The sequence below is a fragment of the Juglans regia genome, chromosome 2 (assembly GCF_001411555.2).
Source record: "Juglans regia cultivar Chandler chromosome 2, Walnut 2.0, whole genome shotgun sequence".
Classification (NCBI taxonomy): Eukaryota; Viridiplantae; Streptophyta; class Magnoliopsida; order Fagales; family Juglandaceae; genus Juglans; species Juglans regia.
The window spans coordinates 28,210,552-28,222,305 of NC_049902.1; the positions used below are offsets into that span (position 1 = coordinate 28,210,552).

Genomic DNA, 11,754 nt, shown 5'->3' on the forward strand with positions numbered 1-11,754 from the left:
AAGTCACAAGCCTTCGCTCCCTCGTGCAAACCCTAACTTCGACTTGGGCCCAAGTCTGCACTCTATGGCGCAAGCCTTATTGAAAATTTGTCAAAAAATCGTAACGAATTCTTGTCGGGTCGTGTCATAAAATTGGACTGGTAAAAGAATAAATCAGATTCCACAAATTTAATAAATGATATACTTTACATACCAGCTTGAAAATAGAATGATTTTTTACTTATATATTAAGATTAACTTAATTTATCTTTGTATTGTGAACAAGCTGCTAGATCCCACACTCTACAGTAGCTGGACAATTACTTCGCCACTGATAGAATTAAATGTGCAATGAAGCTGGCAGAGCAGGGAAACGATGTTGTTCCTCCTGAGTTTTGATCCGTTGGTCCATGATGTTGTCGTCATGCACATTTAGCTTGCTTCTTTTAATAATTGGTTTCTCTTTGAGGTAGTACCAATAAATACGATTTGGACCCACCATTCCTTAAAGTTTGCTTGATCTAGATTACTACTTTTGCAATTGTAATATTGGAATTTCATTGATTGAATGGCACAAGCTTGATATTGCCGCTGCAATTGTATAAATAGTAGCTACACTTTTAGTTATTATCTAGTTGTATTCCAATCATATATATTCGATTGAAAAATTAAAAAATATAAATAGTAAGTACCCTAACCTACGCAAGCCCTCTTAATTGTAAGATACAATAATGGTGGTTGCTAGCTTGATAAGATCAGAGAATGTTCCCTGATTGCATTGATGATTTTAGTGGATACATTGTTGTATTAGCGGCGAGATTCAAATTGACGAGTTTTAAAATTTGCAAGTGTTTAAAATTGTTTTGGTCAAACCTACACCACTCTGGCCACCGGCTGCCTACACGCGCTCCACCCCACAACCCCACAGCTGTCGATAGACTATCGGGATGAAACGGAATCGCGGCGAAAATCATGGCGAGTGATTCTCACGCGCATGGCCATCACTCGCCACCGTACCATAAAGCGTCCGACAACTATACGCTAGTAGATGATGGTAAAGGAAAGATGCATTGAAATATTCTGGAAATATAAATCATTTAATGTCTTAACAGCCCTTTATTAAAAATAAAATTACACTTCACAAAACCTAAGAGAGTCAAAAAAGTATTATTTAAGTGATCTGTCGATGCTCTATCTTTAGAGTTCTGCAGAAAGAAGAAGATTCTTCAGTGTTTTGCTATGATTCATTATACAATTTAATAGCGCTGGAAAGCAAGAAAAGCTAAGGGATTTGATGATAAAATGCCCTGAACTTAACAAAGTTTTAAACACAATCAACCCTAGTGAAAGCTATGATGCCATGATACCCTGGCATCTTTGTGGAAAAGCAGCCTTACTTTTGGGGTTCATATCCCCTTAATTCAGTCTCCATTTTATAGCTCTTTTGCCTTCCAATCTCGTCTGATGAGAAACGTGAATGGTAAAATTAACTTGACTCCTATACTGAGATATTAAAGTCAAAGGTAATAATGTTTCTGTAAGGTAGCAGTGATTGGAAACCCAAGATACCTAGATCTCTAAGGACTTAACTGTGGCTTTACCAAGACTATGTTCCCTTCTGGACCTTCACATATGTACTATAGATTAAGCTTTTGCTTGACCATAATCCCCAAGATGCCATACCACTTTCTCAGTTTTCATCTTCTTTGGTACAAGGATAAACTCTGTTCACAAAATCAACAAGTCAAGCGTCATATCATGTTAACTCTCTCGCTCGACTGCCAATTCTGTTTGAGACTTGGAGAGAGTCATGTTACTTACAACTGGGTACGTGAATACAACATCTACTGTCAAACCACATTAGTTATAAAAAAAATTAAAAAAAAAAAATTCTAAGCAAGCAAATATTTCATTAAGAAGTGGAAACGAGTTACACGAGGAGAGGTGGGTTTTCCCATTAAACACCCTATTTACAACAACCACAACGTAAAAGGAAAAAGAAAATCGGGTTTTAGGTCCAAAAACTTGGTCCCTACCCATACCCTTCAGATCAGAATTCAGAAAATGAATCTTTTTCAGATCATCTTGTACTAACATTTGCTCAGATACAAAAGAAACACTACTGATTTTAAACTATAATAATATTCACAAGCATTTGAACAAGTACTTTTATACAACACAAACAAACTTTCAACTCATCCAAACTCAAAACATAGTACTTCATTCTCTGCATTTTTTTCAAACCAATAAAATTGGGGTACTAGATGCTGGTCCTATTGCAAAAACGTATAAAACAAAAAACAAGTAACTATTACAGACTAGAAACAAACAAAATTAATCAAGACGGAGAGGTGAGAACAAGGCAGATTCATCTGATCTTCAACCCAAGATAAGATTGTTAGATCGAATGGGACTCCTTTGTTTGAGCAGAATCCTTAGTTGAGACTTTTGACACTCCAGCTTTGTGCCCCAATGCCTACTTTTGGATCCCATTGCTCGAACAACTCGTGGAAATTCAACAAACCCTTTGATCCCTCGCTTTATATGAGGATTCTCAGGTTCTGGAGAGGCTTTTCTCTGAATTGTCATTAATGAAACGCCATTAATGTTATAGTCACATGATTTATCTCCCAAAACAAGCCTTGTAGACTCCCTTGAATCGATAGCATTATTATCATAATAATCTAACTTCTCACTTAACTCCGAACCTGCTGAATCGATACCACTATTATCATTGCAGGCTGTCTTCTCACCTAAGAACAACTGTTTGGACTTGCCTGAAAAACTAGCAACAGAATCAGAAGCAGTGGTGGTTCCTGGTGGATTATCTTCTTGATTCTTTTCCTTCAACTTGGGAGGTGAACTCGCAATTTGTATCCTTGTACGCTCCAATTCTGAAAGCTTCTCTTCGAAGAGAAACTTTGCCTCAGTGAGCTTCATCTGAACTCTCTCTTCCCTCAACACCTCAGCCATCCTTAGCATCTTTCTTTCTTCTTCCATCTCTCTCTTCATCATGTTGATCTCCACTTTATCAGATGATATTTCTTTTGCAAGCTCTTCACACACCTTCTCCATTGCTTCTCTTCCTTTTCTCTCCTGAGCAAGCTCTTTGGCCAGCCTCTTATTCATCGACTCTGCCTTCTTACGTGTCTTGCGTTCATATTCGAGCTCGGCCTTCAGCTCGATGATCTGGGCCTGTGCAAACTCAAGTTCGGACTGCATCATGGGAGTAAAGAAGGTTAAATCCCAGAAAGAAGCAGCAATCTTACGAGTAGAGCGAGGAAGGCGTAGGGGATGACAGTGCTTGTTACTCTGGCATTGTTGATGTTGGTGTGGCTGTGGATGATGCTGAGGATAATAAAATGGATTATCGTACAGTTTCCACCTGGGGCAAGTGGAGGCGGTAATGGGTTCAGCAGAATGAGAAATGGTTTCGTTTCTGAGATTTTCGGGGCTACTGATCATCATCATCACCATCACCTCTTCCATGTCCTTGTTCTTATTTCTATATGTTGTGTGCTTTTCTCTCCAGCCTTTTGCTTTCTCCTTTGCCTGCTTCCTTTTCCTTTTTCTAATGGGGGTTTTCACTGTTAGGAAAGCAATTGGGGGTAGGCCCATTTGATCCTGGAACGTGCTTTCAAGATGTGGATTGAAAAAGGGTAAAAGTTATATCACATGCACCTCATCCTTAATAATACCGAGATGGAGGTGGTCTTGTTCCTCTCTCTCTGCCATTCTTAATGAATACGTCCTTGTTTATTTATATATCCAAACCAGCCACTCTTCTCACAGGGATTCACCTACAGTATTAATGCGAGGGAGACCCCATATGCCAACCAATTCGCATACTCTTTGGTCAAAGCAATTCAAGGAACCCAACAGGAACACATAAATGTATTAATATCTGTCTCTTTTCTCTGCCAATCTTGAATTGGCAACAATTAAAGAAGTACGGATTGAGAGCTGGCTCCAATCTAGTTGAAAAAGCGTCTCTACAGTCTGGTTGATCGAGCAGTGTCTTTGCAGCTCAAGTGAAACCCCAACCTGAGAGTTTGCTCAACTCCCGCTCGACAGTTAGCTCGAGTGAGGTGCAACCAGAAAGTTTGCTCGACAGTCAGCTCGAGCGAGATGTCAAACCCTAACGTTCGCTCGAGTGTCGCTCGACCCTCGCTCGAGCTAATGTTTGAAATCTAGGGTAGTGCCATTTCAGTATAAATAGAAAACGACGTTTTATAATTGAACTCAGTTTTCATTTTTGAGAGTGAGGCAGCTGCCGTACGAGAGAAGAGAGAGAGAGAGAGAGAGAGAGATTCTTGAGAGGATAATTCTTTGTAAAGAACTTGTGATTCATCTCCTGTATTCCATCTTGGTTGATAATGAATTCATTGAGATCGACCTTGTCAGTGGACATAGGCTCACATTGAGCCAAACTATGTAAATCTTGGTGTTCTGTGTGTGATTGTCATTATTGTCTTTTGTTTATTTCTATTGCGATACTTCAAATTTAGCCTTTAATAACCGTTATCCTAACAAACTGGTATCAGAGCGTTGCTTCTTTACGAGATCTGGATGGATGGCTATGGAAAAGTTTGAAATGGAGAAATTTGACAGCCAGAATAATTTCAGTTTATGGCGCATCAAGATGAAGGCTTTACTGCGACAACAGGGTTTGTCAAAGGTATTAGAAAAGAAGGTGTCTGATGATTCTCCTGCACCTTCAAGAGAAGAAGAAGAAAATGTACATAGTACTATTCTTTTGTCATTATCAGATGGAGTTTTACGGGAGGTTGCTGATGAGGAGACTGCTACTGGTCTTTGGGCTACACTTGAGAGTTTGTATATGAAGAAATTTCTCACCAACGTTTGTATTTGAAACAACGGCTATACACTCTCAAAATGAAGGAAGATACTCCTATCTTTGAACACTTAGATAAATTTAAAAAAATTATTATAGATCTGAGGAATATTAACATTAAGTTTGAAGAAGAGGATCAAGCATTAATTGTTTTGTGTTCATTGCCCATGTCATTTGAAAATTTTGTGAATTCCATGTTGTATGGTAGAGATACTATTTCCTTGGCAGATGTGAAATCTGCTTTGAATTTTAATGAATTGAGAAATAAATTGGATGTGAAGGGCACTGATGAACAAGCCAGTGGTTTGTTTGATAAGGGTTCCTCTAGCAGGGGTAAATTTAGTGATAGGGGTTCAACGAAGAAGAGGGGTAAATCCAGGGGCAATTCATAGTCGAAGTTTAACAAGAAAAATGTTAAATGTCATTACTGTCGTAAATTTGGTTATTACAAAAATGAATGTCCTAAAATGAAAAATAAAGAGGAATGCACTAGTTCCTCTAATGTCGTTAGCATTGTTGATGAAAGTCTAACGATTCAAATATTATCTTAGCAATTAGTGACTCCAGTAGTCGCTTCAGTGACAAGTGGGTCATGGACTCAACTTGTACGTTTCACATGTGTCTTAAGAGGGACTGGTTCACTAATTAAGAACCAGTCAACGATGGTTTCGTTCTGTTAGGGAATGATATGGCTTGTAAAATTGTTGGGATTGGTTCAATCAAGATAAAAATGTTTGATGGAATTGTCAGGAGATTGTCTAACGTCCGATACATCCCAGATTTGAAGGAAAATCTTATTTCTTTAGGCATTCTTGATTCTTTAAGTTTTAAGTACACAGGTGAATGTGGAGCTATTAGAGTCAGTAAGAGCTCCACGATTGTAATGAGAAGAGATAAGACATATGATCTTTATTTTCTTCAAGGCAGTACAGTGATAGGTGCAGCTATATTGTCTGTTTCAAACGATCCAAACTTAGATGTCACCCGTTTGTGGCACATGCATTTCGGTCATATGAATAAAAATGAGATGTCAATTCTAAGTAAGCAATGTTTGTTATGTGACCAGAAGATAGTGAAACTTGAATTTTGTGAACATTGTATGTTTGGAAAACAGTGCAAGGTTCAATTTTCTACAGGAGTTCACAGAACTAAAAGTATTGTGAACTATATTCATTATGATATTTGGGGTCCATCTTTTGTTCCATCAAAAGATGGAGCTCAATATTTGCTTACATTTATTGATGATTTCTCACATAAAGTTTGAATTTATTTTCTGAAGCAGAAAAACAATGTATTTGTTAACTTTAAACAGTAGAAGGCTTTGATTGAAAATTAGATAAAGTAAGAAAATAAAGCGACTTCGAACTAAAAATGGTATGGAATTTTGCGAATGTGAGTTTAATGAATTCTGCAAAAATGAAGATATTGCTAGGCACAACACAGTTAGACATACTCCACAACAAAATGAGGTAGTTGAACGAATGAAAATGACTCTCTTGGAGAGAGCCCGCAGTATGCTTTCTAATGCAGGCTTGTCTAAGGATTTTTGGGCTGAACTAATCAACATAGCTTGCTTCCTGGTTAACCGCTCTCTAGCCACAGCTATTGGTTTGAAAACTCCAAATGAGGTATGGTCTGATACTCCTGCTGATTATTCAAGTTTGAAAATTTTTTGTTATCCTGCATAATTTTATGTTAATGATGGAAAACTTGAGTCAATGGCAAATAATGACATATTCATTGGATATGCCAATGGGATGAATTGATTTAGGTTGTGGTGTACTGATCCTAAATCACATAGGTTTGTAATTAGTAATGATGCTGTATATGATGAAAAATCTATGCTTAATTCGAGAAAAGAGTTTAATGTGTCTGCAAGTGAAGAGCAGGGCATTGGCAAGAAGGTGGAGTTTCAGGTGGAACACCACAGGGGATGCCAGGTGGCACCCAAGATCATGCTATTGCAAATAAGTATGATTCTGATTCTGATTCTGATTATGATATTGGCGCATAGGGTGAGTAAGACTACAATATAGCTACTAGTAGACAGAGGAGGCAGATTAGACCACCTCAAAGATATGCTCATGTAGATATGGTAATGTATGCTCTTACTACGGCAGAGAACATTGTTGGTCAGGAGCCTTCCAGTTATTCAGAAGCTGTCAAGAGTAAGGAATTGCACAGTGGTGCGTGGCGATGACTGAAGAGATTGAGTCTCTTCACAAAAACCAAATATGAGATCTGGTTATGTTGCCGAAGAAGATTAAGATTGTTGGCTACAAATGGGCCTTCAAAAGAAAAGAGGGAATCAAGGGTGATATAGATGCAAGATACAAGGCACGCTTGGTTTCCAAGGGCTACAGTCAGAGGGAAGACATCGACTTCAATGAAGTTTTCTCTCTAGTTGTGAAACACAGTTCAATCAAATTGTTACTTGCTATAGTAGCATTGTATGACTTAGAGCTACAATAACTTGATGTTAAAACAGCGTTCCTACATGGTGAGTTTGATGAGACCATTTACATACATCAGCCAGAGGGGTTCATTATTGAAGATAAAGAAGATCATGTATACAGATTGAAGAAGTCATTGTATGTTTTGAAGCAGTCTCCAAGGCAATAGTATAAACGTTTTGATTCTTTTATGATTGATCATAGTTATATGAGGAGTAACTATGATATTTATGTTTATCACATGCAGTCATCTGATGGTTCTTTCATTTATTTGCTACTTTATGTTGATGATATGCTTGTTGCCGCTAAATGCATATCTGATATTGATTTGTTGAAAACTCAACTAAAAAATGAGTTTGAAATGAAAGATTTAGGTGTTGCAAAGAAGATTTTGGGGATGGAGATCCACAGGGATAAGAAAGCTGAAAAGTTGTATTTGTCCCAAGAAAAGTATAATGAGAAAGTTCTTGAAAGATTTGGAATGTCTAATTCCAAACTAGTAAGCACACTGCTTGTACACACTTTAAACTTTCAGCTTCCCTATCTCCTTAGACAGACGAGGAGGAACGATTCATGGCTAGTGTTTCTTACTTCAGTGCAGTTGACAGTATTATATATGCAATGGTTTGTACTCGTCCAGATATTTCACAGGCAGTAAACGTTGTCAGCAGGTATATGGCTAATCCAGGTAAGACTCATTGGCAGGCTGTGAAATGGATACTCAGGTATTTGGAATAAACTTTGGACTTTGGCTTAGTATTTGATAGAGATGCTTATTTCAATTCCAGAGTTATTGGTTATGTTGATTCTAATTATGTTGGGGACTTAGATAAAAGAATATGATTGGCAGGATATGTTTTCACTTTGTGTGGGTTTGCTATTAGTTGGAAAACAACACTACAATCCATTGTTGCTTTATCAACAGAGGCAGAGTACATGGCAACAACTGAGGCTATTAAGGATGTCATTTGGTTGAAAGGCCTGATCAGTGATTTGAGAATACAACAGGATGGGATTTCAGTATTCTGTGACAGTCAGAGTGTAATACATTTGACCAAAAATCAAATGTATCATGAGAAAACAAAGCACATTGATGTCAGGTATCATTTTCTCAGAGAGATTGTTACAGAGGGTATTGTAGAAATTCAAAAGATTGCTACTACTGAAAATCCAGCAAATATGATGACAAAGCCAATTGCACTGTACAAGTGCAAACTCTGTTTGGACTTGATTGGTGTTCGAGGTTTGTGATTCCCTTAGGGGATTTGGTGGAGGGGATCAGTTTTGTGGTCAATGGATTTTGTGTTAGGTTGGTAGAGTTCAAGGCAAGGTGGGGATTTGTTAAGAGGTGCCTTAAATCTAGTTGATAAAGCGCCTCTGTAGTCAAGTCGCTCGAGCGGTGTCTCTGCAGCTCGAGCGAAGCTCCAACCTGAGAGTTCGCTCGACTCCCGCTCGACAGTTAGCTAGAGCAGGATGCAACTCGAGAGTTCACTCGACACTTGCTTGACAGTCAATATAAATAAAAAAACATCATTTTGTAATTGAACTCAGTTTTCATTTTTTAGAGTGAGGTAGTTGTCGTACAGAGAGAGAGAGAGAGAGAGAGAGAGAGGATAATTCTTGGTAAAGAATTTGTGATTCATCTCCTGTACTCCATTTTTATTGATAGTGAATTCCTTGAGACCGACCTTGCCAATAAACGTAGGCTCACATTGAGCCGAACCACTTAAATCTTGGTGTTCTGTGTGTGATTGTCATTATTTTCTTTTGTTTATTTCTGCTGCGATAATTCAAATTTAGCATTTGATAACCAATTTATCCCAACAGTATGTTTATGCCATCTGATGGAAAAATTGTAATCTATGCAAAAAACGTAAACAAATAAAGTTGGAAAGTTGCATTCCAGATGACCACATTCAGTTGCAAACTTACAGAAATCGATAGCGGATTATAACAAGTCCAGATGTGACGCTGCAACTGAACATGCCATGACCAATATTGCATAGCTTAAAACTTTTAAGCATCATTAAACTAGAGTTTAGTGCTAATTTATCTTCCTGATTCTTTAAATTGAGATACCCATCCAAGGCTATTAGTTACCGTTGATCCAGGTATTGATTTGTGACCAATCAAACATCGACCACTAGGGATGTAAACTCAAATCGAAAAACTGGAAAACCGGACCGGACCGGACTGAACAGGACCGGTTTTACCGGTTTTGAACCGGTCCGGTCCGGAACCGGTTTTTAAAACGTAAAAACCGGCCGGTTCCGGTTGATTAAAAAAAATAAAAAATAATATTTTTCTATATAAGTTTTATACAAAATATTATATATATATTAAATATTAATATATATATATAAGGTTTATATATAATGTATAATTATAAATTTTTATGTGAAATTTTATATATAACATATATATTCATATATGAAATAATTTCTTATTATAATTTATAAATTATTACATAAAATGTTAATATTAAATCATTAAAAGTTTATAACTAATACTAATATATAACTTATAACTATACTAATAGTCTAATATTAATACTATTATATAGTCTAATATATTAATAAAAGTATAAAACAGTTTTTTTTAAATCAATTTTTTTTTTATAAACAAATTTTTAATGAAAAATTGTGAAATTTACATTTTAAAAAAATCAAAAAATCGGACCGGACCGGACCGGAAACCAGTAAAACCGGAAGTACCGGTTTAGGAGGGTAATCGGTGCGTAATCGGTTTTGAAAAATACAAAACCGGTACATACCAATTCGATCCTAGATTTTATCCAAAACCGGACCGGACCGGACCGGTTACACCCCTATCGACCACAGACCCTCTAGCGATCGATGCTACTATCAGCATCTTTTCTTAATGTTCCTTAGAAGCAACATAGGCTGACCTTTGCAAGAAGATTAAGGTATTTTCCTCCCATCATACTCACAGAATGATCTGTTTATATAGATAAAAAGGTATTGTTTATAATGGGTTTTGGACCACAAATGAAATGGCTTTGTTGGTTGTCATTGGTGGTGGGATTCCACAAGACAAATGCATCAAATGGACTCTGATCATCTTCCATCAAAGATTTGGCATCCGACCTAGATTTTCAAGTCTTGAAAAGTTGACAATGAAAGGACAGTGTTGGCTTACCTGGGGTCCCAACATAAATCAATCTAAATGGGTGCATCCCTCTTGTAATTTTCTACTCCATTGGCATATAAACGATCTCATTCAACTGCATTTTTCCCTTATCGGTGTCCGACCAATATAATATTGTGAAAACGAAGACAGAAAAGTAAGAAATAAACAAGAAATAAATAAACTGTTGTTACATTTTAATAAAAAATTATTTTGTAACGATTATTTTTTTAACTTGCAATGTTTGGGTTAAAGCATTAATATGGAGTTTTATTTGATTAGCATGCTGTTTTAGATTTTCTAGTATTAATATATTTTGTAATTATGGCTTGAAAGCTGTTTTAGCTGTTTGTAATAAAATTGATTGATTTAGTGCTGTACGTTGTCATTCAGTAGGCATGCATTGCATTTATGGCTATTGAGGTGCTTGTTTTCTAACTACGACTTTAACTCATGTATATATGTTATCCTTCTGTTTACTGTCAGAAAAATAACTCTAGCTTGAGAAACCCATCATTGCATCTCCAAACTTTTGATTCATTATGATTTTTGACGGGGTTTTTTTAAGGGGTTTCAGATTATTATTGAGTGTGTTAACTTATACAGAGTTTAATTCTTCGATTATTCATGAATAAATGTACCGTTACACTTGTAATTATCAGCAAGTTTTATCAGCCTATAAATAAGTCCTTTGGTTGAGCCAAACGGAGTGCATAAAAAATTCATACTAATTCATTTGCTAGGTTTTGTGTGATATTCGAGAGATTCCAAGTAAAAGAGAGATGTTTATTTTTTTTGGAGTTTTGGGCTCAACTACTTGCACAAAGTTAGTTCGAGTCAAACGATGAACTATTGGGTTGTTGTAAAGGCAAGATGAAGTCTACTGCTCCGATGTTTGAACATTATTTACCACAGAGGGTTTGAATCTCCTTAAAGTGAGTGAGATTTCTATGCATTAGTCTAATCGGCTTCATTTGTTTTTTCTTATTTCAGTTTATTGTAATTTCTTTTGTTATTGTGATTTTTTACCAACAATTTTAAGGAGATTTAAATGGACTCTACAGTTGAAAAATCCAATGATAGCGTCGGAGATCTCAACTAGTCCTTCAACTTCAAGAGAGCCCATTTCAAGTGGTGGAAGTGCAAAATGCTCTTTTATCTTAGCCTACTCAATGTCTCCTATGTGCTCACAGAGAAGAATCCAAACAAGACCTCCATCAAAGATATGACCGAAGATAAACACAAATCTCATCAAGAAAAGGTAGTAAAATAAACAAATGATGAGTATAAATGTCGGTGCTATCTTTTGAATTGTCTTGC

General features: G+C 36.7%; 1 protein-coding gene across 1 annotated transcript; it reads right to left on the reverse strand.

The window, feature by feature from the left end:
- Positions 1 to 1,983: 1,983 nt before the first annotated feature.
- On the reverse strand, positions 1,984 to 3,692 carry LOC118347716. Its single transcript, XM_035687796.1, has one exon. The coding sequence runs from the start codon at positions 3,595 to 3,597 to the stop codon at positions 2,359 to 2,361; it is 1,239 nt and encodes a 412-aa protein (XP_035543689.1). The 5' UTR covers positions 3,598 to 3,692; the 3' UTR covers positions 1,984 to 2,358.
- Between the last annotated feature and the right edge of the window lie 8,062 nt (positions 3,693 to 11,754).